Genomic DNA, 20580 nt, shown 5'->3' with positions numbered 1-20580 from the left:
CACTGATTTCTCCAGAAAGTAGCAGTTGTGCTAATATATTAAAGTTGAACTGGGAGGGATCTGAGGCAGTTGTCTACGACAAAATGAGAGAGTGTAACCCAATCTGTAGACAACTTGTTGATCCAGCCCGTTTTCATTCCCAGGGCATCAAATACCGACACTTTGTCACACCCCTGGGAGTGTGATACTGCACGGGGAAAGTGCGTCGGGAGTGGGGTGACGTAGTTCAAAGAGCAAAAAGACGCATTAGGGTTGGCCAGGAGGTGAGGTAGATGGGTCCAACAAACACAAGACTTTCATCCAGGAGACCGCTGTTCGTGTCCCGTGTGTTAAGTTTGACTTTCACGTGACAATCAGCTGTTCGTTTGTGTCCCGTGTTCACAACGTCCAGTCACATTTTCACTGTACAAACCTAGTAATTTTAAGCCCAACCATGTTGTGTTTTTTAAACCTAACTAAGTGGTTTTGTTGCCTAAATCTAAGCAAGTGATTTTGTTTAATTAACAACATTAAGCATGTGTTTACTGCGACCGGGGTCTGACAAAGCGTCAGTATGTGACGAGTTGGGATGAGAACATGATCGTTGATCACTTTGGTGAGTCATTTGGACAAAAATGAAGCACCCAGGGAAGCGAACAGGAGTAGTGGTGGTACCAACCCTGTCCTCACTGTTGTTGTGAAAAGTACTGTTCTGGATTTTTACTCTTTTCTTCTTTTCTTATAGTTGGAACTAACAAAACAAGAGTCTGAAGCCATGCTAGCTCTGTGACGATGTACTTTTAAATCCTAACAAATCTTAACGAGCTAGCATGCTAACATTCAGCTAAGTAGCACTTAACACAAACTCCAGCTGAGGATGCACTAAAGCTGACCTGACTGCTTGGAAGCTTCGACCACTGCCATGGTATTCAACCTCCAAATCACTATTCGAATGCTTTGTTTACATTTTTTTTTTACAAATTTTGAATTAAAAAAATATATATTTTATATACAACTATGTAATAATAATGTATAAATCCCAAAATAGCCCATGAAATAAGGAAAAATTCCTCAACATAATTCATTATTCATATTCAACATTAATTATTTTGTTGTTTTGTTGTGTGTTGAAGTGTGTGCAGTAGTGCGGCAGTGGCACTGAAACGGGGGGATGGAGACAGACAGACAGAAGAACATGTCAGCTTGTCAGCCCCACCGCAATGCTCCTTGAAGCATCGAATACCTTTGAATATTTCTCAACAAAGCTTCGAAGCCCAAATAATGGTATTCGGGGCAGCCTTATGATGCACCGTAAACCAAATAATTGGACAAAATACAATTTCGACCTGAGGATCTGATGGCGCTAAAGGAAACGTCTGGGGATCATCAAAGTAATTCATATTAATCCTGAAGGGATCTTGAATGTCAATACGAAATTTCCTGGCAATCCATCCAATAGTTCGAGAAATTTAACTGAATACTACAAATGTGAAACAAGAGGAAAATTCACATCGGTACCAAATTTAAAGGAAAGTCAGGGGATCACTAAAGTCAGTAGGCCTCATCCTCGGGGGGCCGTGAATGTCTGTACAAATTTCATCTCAATCCATACAATAGTTGTTGAGATATTTCAGTCCGGAGGAAAGAGGTGGACCAACCAACTGACATTGTCATCCCGCTAGCATGGATATCAATACTATCAAAGTATTAAAAGTGATGACTTCCTAATTTTAGCAATCTAAAACATAATCAATAGTCCGACTTGAGAAACTTTACTGACGTTAAAAGAAAGAAGGTTGCCTCTCCAGCATTAATCCTTACTGGCACTATAAAATGAAAGGACTCATTAAATATGATAATGGTCCTGTTTGATATTATGGTTTGATCGTATAGTACACGGTGGCTTGCTCAGCACGGTCTCTATCTCTTCATCACTTACAGTAAATACCTGATCATCTGTTTGTTCATTTCATACATACAAACTTGAATCCATCCATAATGTACTGGAAATCTCTCCATCCTTAATAAACCTCTGTGTGAGTGCATCTATCCTTCTGCATCTTACCTTGAAGTGTATCTTTAGTTTGAACATCATTCCTTCCTTTAGGGTGAAGGTCTTCTCCTTCAGAGCGTCCAGGTCTCCTGCACAAACAACAACAATGAAACATCATGACTCGTGTGACATCACCTGCTACAGCATCTCAGAATGACTCACTGCGTGATCACACTGCTGCTGGTTTACACATAAAGAAAGCAGAATTGTATTAAAATAAACATCTGGAAATGTATTTGAAAAAAATACACAGTCTTTAATAGTTTTTATCAGTTAGTACTTCTTCTTTCTTTCTTGTTTATTTCCTTCCTTTATTTATTGAATTTCAGTGAGCATCAATTAAGATTTTAAATAGATAGAAAACAGAACAGATAAGAGAAAAAAGAAACGTGAATGGCCAAAAGAAACAAAAACAAAATGTACAAATGTACAAAAAAGGAATTTTGTCACCAACGAGGAATAAAATGTTGCCTAGTATAATCAAATAAGTTGACTTAAAATAGAGTTGTTCTGATACCGATACCAGTATCGGAAATGTGTCCGATACTGGCGAGTCGGTATTGGCGAGTACGCCAGTCTATGCACCAACCCATTACCATAATATATGAACCCAGAAAAAAATCTACTTGTTTAACTGGTAATCAGTTCTTCTTCGCCACTCCAAAACAGTAGCCTTCACGGTGCTGTTGCCCTAGATGTATCATGGCTGCAGTTGAGAACTACTGTTTAAGAGCAGCGAAGAACAAGTGATTGCAGGTAGTCACATAACCATAGCAAACTACAACAGTGCGGTGTGAGTCAGTGTGAGGAAAATGTCAGCCATTTGGCAATATTTCACAGTGGAAAATACAACAAGTAAACCTGAATAATAAAAGAAAGATCTATTGCATTCATTCTCTGTATGTATTCATGTATTACAAAGGGTTTAACCTGAGCCAGGCCAAACAAACATAGTAATCATATCATATCCATACATGGTCAGTAGTAAACAGCTGTTTAATAATAATAATAATAACAACTATATTTTTTATCACGCTTGGTATTGTCTGATACCGCAACTTCAGCTATCAGAATCAGTATCAGGAAGGAAAAAAAAGGTATCGAAACATCTCTAACTTAAAATACAGAATATAGCATGAAAGTTTGTTATTCTTGGAAGCTGTTAGTAACTCTTAGTTAAGTTCGATAAAATAGCAGCTGGAAATGCACTAGCAGGTTTGCTTTGTGGTGTACAATATGATAAATGTGGCTCACTGCATAATTAAATCATTCAAATATACACTTAGTTCAGGGGATTTGGAGCATTTCCCTCTCAGGTGTTCAGCTAAATAAGAGGAATTAAAGACATACTTAAAAGATATAGGCGCCTTTTGCATTCATACCCCAGTACAACTCGTTATTTAGAGTCACTGGTTAAACTGGAACGGCTTCTTTGTAACAATACAAGTGTCTTGCCGTTGGGTTGACTGGGTTCATATTGAAGGAGTGGGAAGCATCCTGGACCATTGTAAAAGCACATAGCAATCAGAAATGCATCCACCGCCTAATCACTTTATATCTCAATTTAAACCAAACCATCAGTCCTGAGTGCCTCCTAATGGACAGAGAGAGACAGAGGAAGGAGGAGAGGAGATGAAGGAGAGATAGAGGAATGGGATGAATAAAAACAGACAGCAGCAGTGACGTGTCGAGGAAGGGAGGCAGAAGGCAGACAGGCAAAGAAAGGAAGTGACCTACAGATAACGCACATAAACAGAACATATAGCACATCACTTCCCTCAGAAGTGCACTGTTTGTGGTTAGAGGGTTGATTCCCACTGGTGTCACCCATATTAAATATATATGCATTTGTGGCACATTTAGGCACTTTAAGTAAAAAGCCTCCAAGATTCGACATATTGCTCTCACTGATGAAAATCACTATCTCACTGCTTTCACTTCAGTTCAGAATCGACATGTCCCCCTGTGGTTTGAGAGCTTTATACCACCACAATAAATACTTTTACCTCCCCATTAGATCAAAACGAAAATGTGTGTCACCGAGCTAATAAATCTGTTCCTCAGTGGCTGACATTTTGAAGGTTTTTCACTGCTCCATCGCTGTCTCATTTCATTCAGTCCATCTCCCTCTATGAACGGTGGTATGCAAATCTCCTCTCTCCCTTCTCCTCTCTCCTCTTCTTCCTCTCGTCTCAGGAGACAGAGGAAAGAGAAAGGATGCTGGCCTCCCCCGGGAGCGTCTGACTGAGAAAATAGGTCAGTGTGGAGAGCTGTCTACCTGTTCTCCTCACCCACCCACACACACACACACACACACACACACATATGGTATGTACTCATGCAAGTATGCACGCAAGGATGCACATGCGCAGGCGAATCCACAATCTGAACATAAAGCTGAAGAAGCTCACACTAGGCAAATATTATGTATATAAAATATATATGCTAATGCAAGAAAACCCTCAAATATTAGGGAATAAATGGACTAGAAAAATGCCCCTTGCAGCATGCTTTACTTTGTGACCTATTTAATTATACATGCCAAAAGAAAAATACAAATGTTTGAGTTATTCATTTTGTTGTTACATAAAAAAAAAAAATTTTTTTAAGCTGCTGATTCAGAATTAAATCTTAATTCAAAATACATGATCCACTTATAAAATATGATGCATTCTTGTAGATTAAACTACCCAACAGTATATAAAGTAGTTACAGTAATAATAGCTCCACCGTGACCAGCGAGCAACACTGTGAGGCTGTACAGCTGCGCTTTGAGCTAAATGCTGATGTTTAGCAGGTGTAATGCAGGCGGCTACCTCAGACTCTGAAAAGTGAAGCCAATGCTGAAGTGCCTTAAACTTGCATTCTTTCTAATAGCCAGCAGGGGGCGACTCTGGTTGCAAAAAGGAGTCTGATTGTATAGAAGTCTATGAGAAAATGAGCCTACATCCCACTTGATTTATTACCTCAGTAAACATTGTAAACATGAGTTTATGGTCTCAATCGCTAGTTTCAAGTCTTCTTCAATACAGCATGATGTTCATTTAGTAAATTATGGTCCCATTTAGAGTCAGATAGACCATAAAGCAGATTATGCTTTAGGGCGTGGCTAACTTGTGATTGACAGGTCGCTACCACGGCGTTGTCTGGTCTGGGAGTTGACCGTGTTTTCGTCTTGGAACTTTAACCCTTTCACAGTGTGTTTTCAGTTCAAGAAAGTTAGTTATAACCTTTTTGGTCACCATAAATATGTTTTATTCAGTGTTTGGTTGTGCTTAGCTCCAACCTCTCGTGTCACTTCAGGTTGCAAAAAAAACAACATGGTGATGGCCAAAATGCCGAGGTTTCAAAACTTCCACTTCTTATATAGATTCTATGATATAATGTTTACCATCTTCGTTTAGCATGCTATGCTGCATCAGTAGTAATAATCCAGTATTGTAAAACATGTAATAATTTAACACTCTAGGGACCATTCTGCATAATGAGTACTTCAACTTTTAATTACTGTTTTCTGTTCAAGAACTTTCTTCCCATTATTATATGAATTTCACAAACAAAATACCCTTAAATTGCTCACATATTACAGACATAATACTAGACCCACAGCACATAATAAGTGTGGGGTAAAGATTAGTGGCCGGCATAAAGAGGCCGCTTGCTTGGCCTGTGTGTGTGTGTGTAGTAAATGTGTGTGTATAGTAAATGAGTAGCAGCATGCGTGCTCAGCAAAACCACCCTGAACCCTGGGAACATGAAAGTTTAACAAAGCCAGTGCTTACATTTAGGGCACCAAAGCACTGAAAAGTCATAGTCAAGGATATTGCTTTGTGTAGAGCGGTCGGGCAGCAGGCCATGCTGTATGTGACACACCGTATATCATGGACCAAAGTGTTGTGTTAAACCTTATAGCTTGAACATATGGTTGTGTAGTATGTTATCAACTCAGACTCAAGACATGATGTGGTACATTTAAATGTATTTGACGTTTAACGTACACTTTAAGCCAAACTAGGTCACAGTATTATGCTATGTTCTTTTGCATAGGTGCCTCCATTGGGCAATTAATCTTTATCTCTGGCTGTTGTATTGCTGTATCCACCGAGGCACAGAGACACATTAAGCTTTGCTGCCAGCTCAGCCTGGAAAAAAAAGCGGTTTTCATGTTTCAATGCATCAATGTTCAGACCATTGATCTAATCACAGGCAACAACTGAAACGACAAAGAAACTGCAATTTCTTGAGAGCAAGAATGAATCTAAAAGTAAAGTCATAGTCTTGTAGCAGTGCTGATAAAAAGGTAGCGATATACTGGATGATATCTAAAGCAAAAATGAAGTGATGAATCCAGAACGAGAAAGAGGAAGTGTCACGAGGCAATGAGCTGAGGCGAGAAAAATATGAGCGGTCAGACGATCGGACAGGTTCCAGACAAGCCAACAGTTTAGAAAGATTATCTAAACCACTAAAACAGGAAGTAAGTGCTCTCTTATAATGTCAGTAGTAAGACCTCCAGTACAGTAGGTCGGTCTGTGATGGATTATAATGTGTGTCTTAAGCTGGGCATACACTGTACGATTTTAGAAATGTTGTTGTGCAATTCCTACTCCTACAGTTCGAGTAGATTGTTTGCAATGTAAAGCCAAAGGTCAAAATTGATGTGCTCCCACTGTACGGTCCGATCGTCAGCCACGACTGTTAACACTGTATGTGTTAAATAGAAAAAAAAGAAAAAAAACACGGCCCGTTGGCCGCTGTGGAACGTTTTGGGCTGTTGACAGTTGTCACCAAAGATTCGTTTAAAAGCTCAGAGGAAGGTTTTCTAGCAGAGGTCTGTACGGGTCACAATGCTAACAAGGCAGAAACGTACTGCCTTGATCATCTGTGCCATCCTGTCTGCTGAAACGTCTAAAAAAGAGGCGCCAACGTATGTGGACTCGCAGGTGGCGAGGAATATGTGAATGTCAGAGAGAATTGGAGGTAAGGTAGCTATGTTTTACTATATCTATTGTACATTGTTATCGGATTATTGGAATCAGCTCGTGGCTCTGCTTCAACTGTGCGAGAGCCTGTGGATGGCCGACCAAAATTTCTGTCCTACGGTCGTTTGGGAGGAGTTAATCGGCCCCAGTACACTGCCCGGCAAATGACGTACAATGAAGCTGAAATTTGGTCCGACTCTAAAAATGAGTTGTGTGGCTCAAAATTTGGGCCAGAAACGGGCTAAAATCGTACAGTGTATGCCCAGCTTTAGGTTGGTCTTTTTAGCGATGTCACTGCATTCCCAGATCTCAGCAATGATGGACAAAACTAAAAAAACAAAAATACAAAAGTAACCCAAGAAATAATTAAACATGTTATAGCTAATATTTTGGGATAGATTCTTACAGTATTACAGTATGAACAAAATCTCAGTCTTGAATGACTGTTTTACTGTAACCTAATTAAGTAAAAATAGTTGTAAATGCTTCAGCAGACAATGTACATTATATATTATAACCTGTAACTGGCACTTATGTTTTATGACTTCAGAGACTTTCAGAGACTTCAGACACTCCTTCTGAGTGCACAAGGGAACACTTGAGAAGTTGACAGGGACCCAAACAACTTTGCAGAAGTTAAAGGTCTCTGATGGGACAACCAGTCCAGCGTGCAGTAAGAGCAAGAATCTCTTTTTTCTTCCACACTTACACTTTCAAAGTGTAGAGCAATCACCTCTACTATAGTGCAATGTATCCCTCCCCTGTTTTGCCACCCCTCTTTCTCTCTATCTCTATCATTAACACACATGCAGAGTATGCTCGTCATCAATCAGGGCTCCATGCTGCATTGGTAACAGCCTATAGTGTATAATGAGGTCTCTATTGCTTTCAGCCTCCGATGGAAAGTCCATTTCACATCCAGCCTGGTGCCGGCTCGGCTATCTAACTGCAACATGATCCACCAGCAGGAGCGATTATTACCCTACTGCTTACTCTATAGATTAATGATGAACGATGCTTTTGTCTCACACAGCACTCAGCAATTTCTCTTTTTCCCCCTTTAGCGCTACAACGCAAACAAACACATTCATCTAAATTGAACCCAATCTTCATTTGAACAGCTTCCAGGGAAAATATGAGAAAGACTAGGTCAGTTTTTTTCAACAATTGAATGAACACAAGATTTTCCAGGTGCACTAGATAAACAACACTGCCTCTGAAGAGCATTTCCTGTAATGGACCTAAGGCTTTTTGTCTGCATGTTGCACGGGTTGCAAGTATGCTGTTTATTTTATTAGTAAAACATCAGAAAAAATGCAAGAGGAAATGATCTCATGCTGCACATTTGGTGAAACAAACCCCAGATTAACTGTTTTACAGTTCCTCTGTAGAATCGTCATAAACAAATGAAGTCATACTGTAATTGAATTCAGTTAAATGATTTCTGCCCATTGAGAAGAAAAAAAGCACACTTGGAGGCCTAAAGATGGTGATGTCAGCCGGCTGGTCATAAGGTCTCTTTGTCTAGAGAAAGACTGGCAAGATTGTCATGAATGTTCACATGCCATGAATATATCGGCATTGATACTTCTAAATCTCCTAAAAAAAATGACCCTCATGCTCACTATTTTGCAATAGCAAATATTTTTGAAATGTCACTCTGATTATGTTTCTTATCAACATAAAAAGGAAACATTTATATTGAATGTATTTGTGATCTGTTTACTGCCACCAATGCAAAACGCTCATATTAAATGTATCTGCAAAACGTTAATTGTCAACAAACTTTATGTGTTTTCTATCCCATATTTGCTCCAGGCAAATAAAGCATATCTAACTTTTTTTGTGGTTGATGTTATGCAACTCAAAGCACTTGGTTAAGGTTAAGGTTAAGGTTAAGGAACCTTAACCAACCAGTTAATATAATCCCAGAAAGATTCCTTGAACTTGTAAGAGACCGACTAAAAAAGAGAATGGTCAAATTTGATGCAGCAGAGGCCAAAGTATGGGTGAAATCCAAAAACACCGCATCCCACATTTCCCATAATGCACCTGGATAGCGTTTCATTAGACCCTCCCTGCCTGGTAAACATCGCCACATGCAGTTTGTAATGCAAGCTCCCTATTCAAAATTTAAAGCCTCAAGACCCAGTCGATAATGCTGATGACAGCACTATGACATCATCGGGGTGGGCAAAATGAAAAGTACTCTAGAGTATTTCCTCATTTTAAGACCTTGAGTGCAAAATTCAACAACAGTTGCAAGTGAAATTATAGAGAAAAAAGAATATAGACCAAGCCTACTGTATATCGCGATAGAAACAATATAGAAAAATATTCACAACAGACATTTTTCTATTGTTTTGACGATATATACCGTCATATTGCCCAACCCCCAGTCTTTCTGTTAAAAATGTGTTTTGCCCAAGTCCAAGTCGAGATTACTTAATCGATTTTCCCTCCACCTTTCACTTCCTCCATCATCTATGATTGCGATCAGATCTGAAAGCATTAGATCTGTCTGGTGTGGAGGCACAGCCTGCTTTTTCCATTTCGTGCTATTCAGCAGATCTTCCATTACACAGTGAAACATGCACATTAAAGGCTGCGAGATACTCTCTCTGTGTTCGAATCAGACGGAACGGCTTAGTACAGAGTGAGTATCGCCTAGCAACCAGGTGACCTTTCCCTATTAGCAGCCTGTGATTGTGTCTTTTTGTGTGTGTGTGAGAATGTGCATGTAATTGTGTATATGATATAGGTAGGGAAATCCTCAGACAAGGAAAAATCATGCAATTAGGAAATCCACAAACACAGACGAACACGCACAACTGTTGACACACCCCGCCACACAAGTCAACACACAAACACAGATCGATCCTTTCCTCAACGTTATCCCCTGTAGGGAGTGACATAATCTCTTTGCAGCCACCTGATTACCATGGACCGCAGACAAACACACACACACACACACGAGCTACAGACACCTCACTCCCCTTCCCTGAATGTCGATTTCGCCTACACCCAGGGGAAGATGTCAATACTGCCCACTAAGCAAACATTTAGCTGTCTCTCCTCTCTCAAGCGTGGACACACCCACTGCAGTCTTTCTGCACATAAAAGGCAGCACATGGGGTGAGACGGCTCGCTCCGGGGGAATATCATTGACTTGTGTCACCATATTGGGTGCGAGGGTATAGAAGCACCATACCACCACATCCACAACTAGCCAGGGTTTAGGGAGAAATGTAAAGCTGGATAGAGAAAGAATAAACAGAAGAGTGATGGAAGGGAAGCATTGCGTACCTGTCAGATCCAGGGTGATTGGTTCACGAGCATCGTCCAACAGCAGGGTCAGTCTGGTCACCTGGACATTAGCCACATTGGGGTCTGGTGAGGAAAAACAGTCTGGTTTTAAAAGTATTCATAGATATTTGTTTTCATTGTCGTACATCTTTGTACAACATCATATATATTGCCTATTTAATCCATACACAAACAGAAATGTAAATGTTGTGGTTTTATGGGAGGTTACTTGCTGGTACTATTTCTTCAGTTACACAGTTCAGTGCATTTTCATACTAACATTTGATACTTAGCACTAAAGGCTAACTGCAATTGAGGCGGATGGTAATGTCAATAATGTGATGTTAGTTTTGCAAAAATTAAAGTAGCTATTGGAAAAAAACAAATGTCACTCAAAACCACAAATGTCAATTGCATGGTGGTCCTACAAAAAAAGTCAGGAGATCAGCAGAGTCATTAGGATTCATCCCCTGGGAACCTTGAACATCTGCACAAAATCTCACAGCAATCCATCTAGTTGTTGAGGTATTTCAGTCTGGATCCGAGTGGTGGACTAAGGCCCTGTTCTGACCTGGTATTACCACGCGTCCTGAGTGATCGGATCACAAGTGGACAGCTTTAAGTACGTCTGTTCACACCTGGCATTAGAATGTGTCTCCAGATGCGTCTTAAGTGACCACGTGATTGGATCTCACTTCCCCCCGCTCTATATGCAAATAAACACATTGTAAACACACGACTAATACAGCAGACGTTGTTATGTAATATTACAGGAATATCAGTAGTAATATCCTACATATTTTTGAATTTATCAACATCAAAATAAAAGATTTTTGCACCGGCGATCCCCAGGGACCTCCATACCGCTGGCACTACCGCCTTTGCCAGGCAACAGCAGGGTACAGAGCTTCAGAGAGCCGAGGATGAGAGAGAGAGCGAGCGGGCGGGTGTCAGCTCCGCGCAAAGTAGCGGAACAAAAACCCCAACACACTCCGACATTGTGATAATAATGTACTTTGCATGCCTAATCTGATAGTCTGTAGATATGTAGCCTATAGATAAGATATATTTTAATAAAATACAGTTGTACCGACAGAATACAGTAGAGCACAGAGGCCGTTTCCATGCTGCGAGGAAGACAAGTGCTCACGTCTGTCTGTCTATTCACATGAGGAGCGAAGAGATCTGCGGATCCCAGAAGGACCTCAGTTGAGTAGGCGGTCCTTAATGTGGCCCAGGACACATTCACTACACACTACTAAAATAATGTGGTCATATGTGGCCCAGACCGCCCGATCGGATCTCAATGTGTCCTCAATGCGTCTTGAGTGCGTTCTCACCTGTACTCAGAGCTGTCCATTTGTGATCCGATCACTGAGGACGCATGTTAATACCAGGTCTGAACAGGGCCTGACTGACAATTTAGCCACGTCACTAAAATAAAAAATATTAATGATATTAGTGCTGAAATTGTTAAAATATCACAGTCCATAACCATTTCAGCCATTGTAAAAGAAAGTAACCATCCAATATCAGTATTGTGGACCATCAGGATTCAGCATGGACAGATTAAAAGATAAAAGACTCACAATAAAGTCTTCTCCTCCCCTCTCCACTCCGCTATGCTTTTCCTTTCTCTCATTACAGCCTTTCCCACCGTATTCAATGTTACCAGATGAAGATGAGGCGGTGTTGAGTTACAGCAGTGGGGGAGTCAGAGCTATTCTACTGATATCAGCTGTTATGGCCCGGCTGCTGGATTAGAGATGCTGAGGCAAGCAGGTCTGTTCCAGTGTGTGTGTGTGTGTGTGTGTGTGTGTGTGTGTGTGTGTGTGTGTGTGTGTGTGTGTGTGTGTGTGTGTTTGATCAGAAGTTGATGACTGCGAGGAACTATGCACCAAGTCGTTATATTGAGTGAATGGTATTATTAAAGCTGCAGTAACACTAGGGTGAATCACCAGCTCCTCTATCACCTCATGTAAACAACAAACACACACACACACAAACACACACACACACCTGCCGTCATTGCTGCCGTTCCCAGCAGGGTCTGCTTGTACTTGACCAGACTCTCGTCCTCTTGGTCCAGTCGATGAATCTCCTCCAAACTCCTCTGGGCCGGAGCAACGTAGTTTAGGTTTCTGTCGTCTTCTTCCTCCGCAATACACAAATTCTTCTTGTCAGACAGTAGACCTTCAAGAAAGAAGAGAGAAGACCATTAAAGGGATACTGTTGAAGTGACTGCAGGTAGACGTATCCCCCACACGCCTATACAGATGAGCTCAGTTCATTAATGGAATCAGTCTATTGAGCACAATCTAGCTTGTTATTAGCTCACCTTCCACAAGCCCAGGATGGCCAAAATTTAAAAAAATGTGTGCATCCTGGACTTCAAACCCACAAAAGGCACAACTAGACCACACCGTCAACCATCATACCAAGTTTGAAGTTCCTAAGTTAAATAGTTCCGAGTTCTGCTCCGGAAATTAAAGTGTGATACGCGGACGGGTTCATTGGGAATATAAACTGAGAGGAAGCTGTTGTAAGAATAATATGTTAAATTAATAGTGTCATTGTACCTATTGCTCCAACTTCTGTTTTGATAAAACATGCTCTATAGTTCTGTATAATGTTGGGGTTATTTAATTTAAATTTCTTTGTTTTACATGGTTATAAAGTCATGTCAGTTTAAAACAGTTCTCTCCCTGTCTCACAAAATATTAAGAGAAGATGAAGTGCCTATGACTATTACACTAACAAAAAAAACCAAAATAATAAAAGCTGACTTCTCTCTGACGGTCCCTCGGAAAGTGCAAAGAAGGGAAAGGCAAATAACATTTTCAGCAGAGCTCATCTGCAGTCAATATTTCTGTTATATTTCAGTGACTGAAAACTGCACAGGCACAGGCAAGATTGCTTTACTGTCTGAGATAAGACGCATATTACTCCAGGTAGGCCAGCTCTAGCCATCCGGGGTTTGATTTCATCAGGGATTTTGATTCAATATTGAATTTTACAGACATTCAATAATGTGTTCTGCAAGCTGAAATTTCATTTTAGCATCTCCACCTTATCAGTATACCACCTCCAGAGCGTGAATACTTGCAGACTGGAAAAGTTACACTAACTGGAAGGATTTGGGCGGACAAAACCACAGTTGACAGCAGTAAAGCATTTCTGTTTACAGAACAGTATTTGAACCTGTATCACAAATATAGGTGAGACATTTATACCAGAAAGAGATCGTACAACACAGCAGGCTCTTATTTACCAAGATGTTGACAACCTTTTATCATTCCCCAGAGTCCTCACTAAAATTTGCTTTACATACTAGATAATCCATCAGAGTGGGCACTTCATGGCTGCATTACAACCAGTGGGCTACCTCCGAGTCTCAGAAGTGAAGCCAATGCAGAAGTGCCTTAAATTTGCATTCTTTCTAACAGCCAGCAGGGGGCGACTCCTCTGGTTGCAAAAAGAAGTCTGATTGTATAGAAGTCTATAAGAAAATGAGCCTACTTCTCACTTGATTTATTATCTCAGTAAACATTGTAAACATGACTTTATGGTCTCAGTCACTAGTTTCAAGTCTTCTTCACTACAGCACGATGTTCATATAGTAAATTATGGTCTCATTTAGAGTCAAATAGAGCATAAAGCAGGGGATGCTTTAGGGCGTGGCTACCTTGTGGGAGTTGTCCATGTTTTCGTCTTACAACTTTAACCCTTTCACAGTGTGTTTTTAATTCATGACAGTTAATTATAACCTTTTTGTTCACCAGAAAAATGTCTTATTTAGTGTTCGGTTGTACTTAGCTCGAGGTTTCAAAAGGGCAGTCCACAAACCAATGGGTGATGTCACAGTGACTACGTCCACTTCTAACTCTATGATTACAAGCTTAGCATTAGCAATAATGTAACTTTGACCACAATATGACCGGACATTATGTTAATTCTTTCTAAATTTTTTCAATAATGAATGAACTCAAGAGTCCTCAAGATTCTGTGTCTTTCTAAAAAAGAAAAACAGGTCCAAACATTCAAGGGCGGAGATAAGAAAGCGCTCGCACAAGTCATTTTTTCAACAGCCGTAATGGAGGTTGGGGAATAAACTGATAAATTACCTATTTAGTGTTCTTCCTTCTCTCATCAACTAACAACACACACACACACACAGCGACAGATCATTTATAAAACATTACATGGTCTCCTACACAAATGTACAATGCATACCTCTAGACTCCAATTATCTGGAGAACGAGACACGCAGACACAAGCGGTGCTGTGGACGTGTATTTACTGTGCTGTAACAGCCTCGTGTAATAGCCTCTGGTTCTGTTTTTACTGTTCATAATGAGACGGCTCAGTGTACATCAGCTCAGAGCTCTGTGTGCAGGTAATTGGATGGCACCGAGAGTATACACACACACACCTTAGTCACAAACATACCCACCAAACGGCATGTAAATGCAGTCAAACAGTGTTACAGACTCTGTAAACATTAGTGGAAATCAAATGTGTTAAACAGGGACATAATGACCCAACACAATTGTCAACACACACACACACACAGATGCACTCCTCTGTGTTCGAAGCAGCACCCCACCCAGTCAGGGCCAAACATGACTGCCTTCGCCCGTCACCATGGCAACCTTTTCAACTCCCCTTGCGGTGACATCACCTTTGCTGTGGATCTGTTTTATATGACTGAATATACAAGGTGGAGCTTTTATTTTTTACTTGTAGCAAGAGAGATCTATGGTGTATCAGTGTTTATAGTACATTTCCATAAATCTATATATTTAACGGGATGGTTTCTTTCTTAATGGGTATTATCTCTTGGTTGTTGTTTTTCTTAAATCAATATTTAGCCACAGTGCATTTTAATAATATAATAAATAAATATATAATAAAATAGGCTTTTTTGCTACAATAAATTTTTCTAATTTTTGCGATAAGGCTAGTCCACGATCACTTAACACAGTGTGTGGTAAATTGTTAGCATGGAGCACTACAGACAATGATTTTCTGGGGTCAACACATGGATGATTTTGGCATCTGCAATATGTTGTCATCACTTTAAAGGACCAGTGTGTAACAACTAGTGGGATGTATTGGCAGAGATGCAATGTTATATTAATAAGTATGTTTTCTATAGTGTATAATCACCTGATAACAAGAGTTGTGTTTTCGTTACCTTAGAATGAGCCGTTTATATCTACATAGGGAGCGGGTCCTCTTCACGGAGTCGGCCATGTTGCACCGCCATGTTGCTACAGTAGCCCAGAACGGACAAACCAAACACTGTTAACTTAAAAAGTTAACGTGAAGAGGACCCGCCCACTATGTAGATATAAACGGCTTATTCTTGGGCCGCAGTCGATGACATTACTTGCTCCCATCGCCGCCGTTTTCTCTCTCTCTCTCTCTCTTCATCACTCACTTCCCACGTACACACACACTCTAAGCACTCTACTTTTACAACAAATGGCTCTAGATAGGGTCATTCACGTTTTCCTGTCGACCACTGTAGTTCTTCTGCACGCTTGGCAAACAGGAGAGGCTTCAGCTGGTTGATAAGTGATAATATTTTGTTGAGCCCCCCCCCACCTTTAAATCTATTTAAAAGTGCGATTTACACATTTAAATATGTGTATGTTTACACACATTTTTTATCCTTAATGTAAAATGATTAGGTGTTCAGCAGATGAACAGAAGTTTCTTTCACATCCACTGTGCTGTCTTTGAAAACGAGACCTTCAAAATGTTCTTTAAAATCCTTGATTCTGATATTAAATATTCATACGTGAAAATCCATAAATTAGCCATCCGGTTTGAATCATACTATTCTATACTATTAAAGACAACTGTTTTTTTTTAAAGATTTCAGGTGGTGTTGGATCCAGTTCATTTATGAAAGGCGCTGAAAACATGAGGAAGTATAATGGTGAGGTGAAAAACATCTGGTTTGAAATATTAACATAAAGATCTAGTGCTGATTTTCCCCCCTCTCCCTACTACACACACAAACACATTAAACTCTATAGTATGTCAGATATGGATGGTACATGACTTCATAAATGATTCAGCCAGCTTTATTTACATATCAAACTCTGCAGCCCATCCCCATATGTGCACACACTGCAGCGTAAAATGTGTTTCTGAACCGCTATTAAAGCCAGTTTCCTCTCTGACATCTGAGAGCTCCTCTTTGATCTCCACACTGCTGACCTGTCAAGCAGGAACCGTCAATTAGCATTTATTTTGAAAGGCAGGGTTTGGTTCACAGAGTGTTTTAATATGGATTTCTTTTAAAGCTAGTATGTGGTAGTAGAAACCTGTCAACCTTAGAAAAAAAATCTCCCTTGTTTAAAGGTGTAATGTGTAATCCCTAGCCACATGCTCCAAATAAATAAGGGGTAGCATTTCACCTCTACTACTGGGTCCATACAATCTACATTTACAGTCGACAATGATTTAGAAAAAGCCAACTACTAACTAACAGCAGGACAAGAATACACAAAATTCAACCAAACTGCTGAAACTCAAAATAACACTGCTATCTATAATCTTTATGTGTGGCGTCGGGCTATACTGTGTTTACCAAAGTGGCAGAAACGAGAAAACAACTTGTACTTTTTTTAGCAACTCTTTTCTTTAGCAACTCGCATTGAGCCAGTGCAAATCGGGCGCTGGGTCTAACCTGCCAGCAGCAGCACTGTCCAAAATGAAAAAGCAGCTGAATCAATGAATCAAGCAGAAACATGCAGGGCTAAAACCCTCCATATTGTGTGAATCTGGTGTTAGAAACAAGCTAACACAAAAAAAAACAAGCAGTGTGTGTGTGTGTGTGTGTGTGGACATGTGTGGGTGGTCTTCCAAATGTTCCAGCCCCCCCATCTGTAACATGATATTAACTGGTGGATTTTCTTTGATGGCCGTAAAACTGCCCCATTACCCCAACAGCTCCTGAAAACATCTTCTGCATCACAACACACGTGTCTGCTGCAAAATATTAAATGGATGGTGAGGAATTTATTTGTTAATTTTTTTAATTTTATTTGGAACAAAATAAAAGTGAGAAGGGATGTGTCTAAAAAGGGATGCTATACTGAGAAACAAATAGACTTACAAGTCACTTGTCACCTCTAAAAAAGACTATTACTGTTCCACTGAGTGGGCTTTTATTATTTATGTGGTTTTTGTAGGCCCCTCTAGGTGCCGTGTGAAAGCCAAAACCTAATAGTCAAATAACTTGGGGTTCATTTATCTTCATTGTTTTTACTTCAGTGAATGAAAAATGATTTATCTTCTGGTGGTCTCTATAAAAGAAAAACACTATATTTTCCACACAATTTTGAACCGCCTCAGACCTTTGCCTATCAGCTGCTAAGTTAAAACCCTGTCGTCAAATAAAACCGCATTTGCAGGAGAAATGTATATTTTTAGGTCTGTCAAAGTGAATGCGATAACGCGTTAATGCAAATTTGTTTTAACGCCACTAATTTCTTTAACGCAATTTGCGATTTGTAGGTTATAGCAGGCTCAATTTTAAAGCTAGAGGTGTGAGTCAAGGAAAAACTGACATGGCCATTTTCAAAGGGGTCCCTTGACCTCTGCCCTCAAAATATGTGAATGAAAATGGGTTCTATGGGTACCCACGAGTCTCCCCTTTACAGACATGCCCACTTTATGATAATCACATGCAGTTTGGGGCAAGTCGTAGTCAAGTCAGCACACTGACACACTGACAGCTGTTGTTGCCTGTTGGGCTGCAGTTTGCCATGTTATGATTTGATGATTGATTTTTTTATGCTAAATGCAGTACCTGTGAGGGTTTCTGGACAATATTTGTCATTGTTTTGTGTTTTTAATTGATTTCCAAATATAAATATATACATACATTTGCATAAAGCAGCATATTTGTCCACTCCCATGTTGATTAGAGTATCAAATACTTGACAAATCTCCCTTTAAGGTACATTTTGAACAGATAAATAATGTGTGATTAATTTGTGATTAATCACGATTAACTATGGACAATCATGATCACGATTCAATATTTTAATCGATCGACAGCCCTAATTTCTTTTTTTTACAGCTTTTCCACTAAGACAGAGAATCTAGAGCATGTTGAACCATAAGACTCAGACTCTGTGTTCATCTGCTGGTATTTACAGCTAAACCAACATGTTTAGTAAAAACCAACACAGCAATCTGTCTTGGCAGGGGAGCGGTGGCTTCAGGGGAGGAAGGATTTGAAGAGGACTGCTCACAAGAGACCTCAAAAACACACACACACACACACACACACACACACACACACACACACACACTGAACATGTTCTTCTGCTGGTTCCTTGTTGACACAAGTCTTTCACAAATGTCTGTATCCAGATTGTGACTAAATCTATTGTAGCTGGTGGGCAGACTTTGTCATCTTCAGACAGTGCCAGGCTAGTTGTTTCCTTGTTTCCAGTCTTTATGCAAAGCTAAGCTAACCTAACCGGCTGCAACCTTATATTTAACAGACAGATATGAGAGTGGTCTCGATCTTCTCATCTAATTCTCTGCCAAAAAGCGAATAAGCGTAATTCCCAAAATGTCCAACTATTCATTTAAAGGCACAATAGGATTTTCCTAAAAAAAACAATATATAGACACAAAATAATCCCTCTCAATCATCACTTATGACCCACTAGGAGTGTGTGGCGTTGTCTGTATCCAGCCCGGTACTCACCAAATGGCGTATGTATGACACAGCAATTTGTAAGTCATTTCACGTGCAATAACAACACCGTTCACGCCATGTAGTCTGTACTGACTTCAATGTAAAGGCATCTGCGTGCATATGCTACGCTCAGATGGTGACATAAAATAAAAAGTAAGAAAGAATGCCTAAGGTGGGAAGAACGGGGACTTTCACCCAGGAGACCGGTGTTTGTGTCCCAAAGTGTTGTTGAGTTATTATGAAATACGCTAGTGAAGTTTGTGAAGTATTTTCTGTACTTATGTTACGTTGTTAACGTACGGATTTTACCTAGGTTACGTACTTAAGTTAAGCCTAACCATGATGTTTATCCTAAGCTTAACTAAGTGGTTTTGTTACCTAAACATAACCACAACCGTTTCACAGTAATGACGTGGCATTAAGTGGCACACGGAAAGTCTAAAATGCGTTATCATGACACGCGGAATGTCCTTATAATTTATACGCCTTCCCATGACATCAGGTTGTTGTATCTGCAGAGACGCTGCGTCCTGACTGTATTTCTTAGTTTGTTGTGTTTGGGATGTTTTTGGGCGTCAACCTTTATAAAAACGTAGCGACTAAGTGCCAGATCGTAAGCTCACATCCAAGAGGAAGCTACAAAAATAGCGGACACAGCGCCGGGAAAAAACTTGCAAAAATAGCGAGGCGAAACACCAGACGGACAAAGCTTGTTTCAAAATGAGAGTGAATCTGGGGTTGGCCAACTTTGAATGTTGTGTTTACAAGCATCAACTGACAAATCCTACTCATTCTAGTGAATTGTTTAAGTGTGTGCAATTCTGGTGTTAATCTACCAACCCGATATCACGCTAAAGCGTGTAATAGACCTGCCTTTCCACCAGGGGTTTGTCAGTGTCACATTTTGCCAAGGCTTGATTATTACACGTATGTATGAAGGTACAGTACACAGCAGGGGGCAACAAAGACACTCAGGTTTAGGAAAAACGTCATGGTTGGCATTAAAATAAGTACGTAAACTACAATACGTATGGAAGCAACGTAACATAAGTACGGAAAACACGTCACAAATGTCACTAAAAAACACGTCACTAACGAAACTTACAAAACAAAACACCAATCTCCTGGTTGAAAGTCCTGTGTTTTTTCGACCCATCCAACTCCCCTCACGTCTGCCATAAGCAATCGTTCTCACTTTTTATTCTACACTAGCTCTGAGCGTAGCATATTCACACAGATTACATTTACACGACAGTCAGTATTGACGACATGGCGTACAAATGACATGCCCAAAGCCAGAACAGCATTCTGATTACACGCTTTTGCCTTGCACATTATCGTGCCATTCACACGCCTTTTCGTGCGTCTGGGCTGCATCTACGCGATGGAGGCGACAACTTGTAAATTGAATCGGCATAAAAATAAAAAAAACACGTTTTGTTTTTAAAATACTGTATCATAAATGGGGCATTAATGGGACTTTAAGTATTCAAAGTTAAACTGCTCTCCTTTTTCCTCAACAGCCTTCC

The 20580-nt window shown here is 40.1% G+C and overlaps 1 protein-coding gene across 1 annotated transcript in view; it reads right to left on the bottom strand.

Moving 5' to 3' along the window:
- arhgdig (Rho GDP dissociation inhibitor (GDI) gamma) overlaps positions 1 to 20580 on the bottom strand; it is a 34437-nt gene that overhangs the window by 7510 nt on the left and 6347 nt on the right. The window contains exons 2-4 of the mRNA XM_074655290.1: positions 12340 to 12513; positions 10321 to 10404; positions 2045 to 2121 (exon numbers count right to left, since the gene is read on the bottom strand). Of these exons, the coding sequence (XP_074511391.1) occupies positions 2045 to 2121; positions 10321 to 10404; positions 12340 to 12513 (335 nt within the window). The remainder of the gene's footprint in view (positions 1 to 2044; positions 2122 to 10320; positions 10405 to 12339; positions 12514 to 20580) is intronic.

Source organism: Sebastes fasciatus, chromosome 13 (assembly GCF_043250625.1).
Source record: "Sebastes fasciatus isolate fSebFas1 chromosome 13, fSebFas1.pri, whole genome shotgun sequence".
In the NCBI taxonomy this organism is placed as follows: domain Eukaryota; kingdom Metazoa; phylum Chordata; class Actinopteri; order Perciformes; family Sebastidae; genus Sebastes; species Sebastes fasciatus.
The sequence above is the reverse complement of the archived record's forward strand: the minus strand, read 5'-3'. Positions and strand labels throughout refer to the sequence as shown.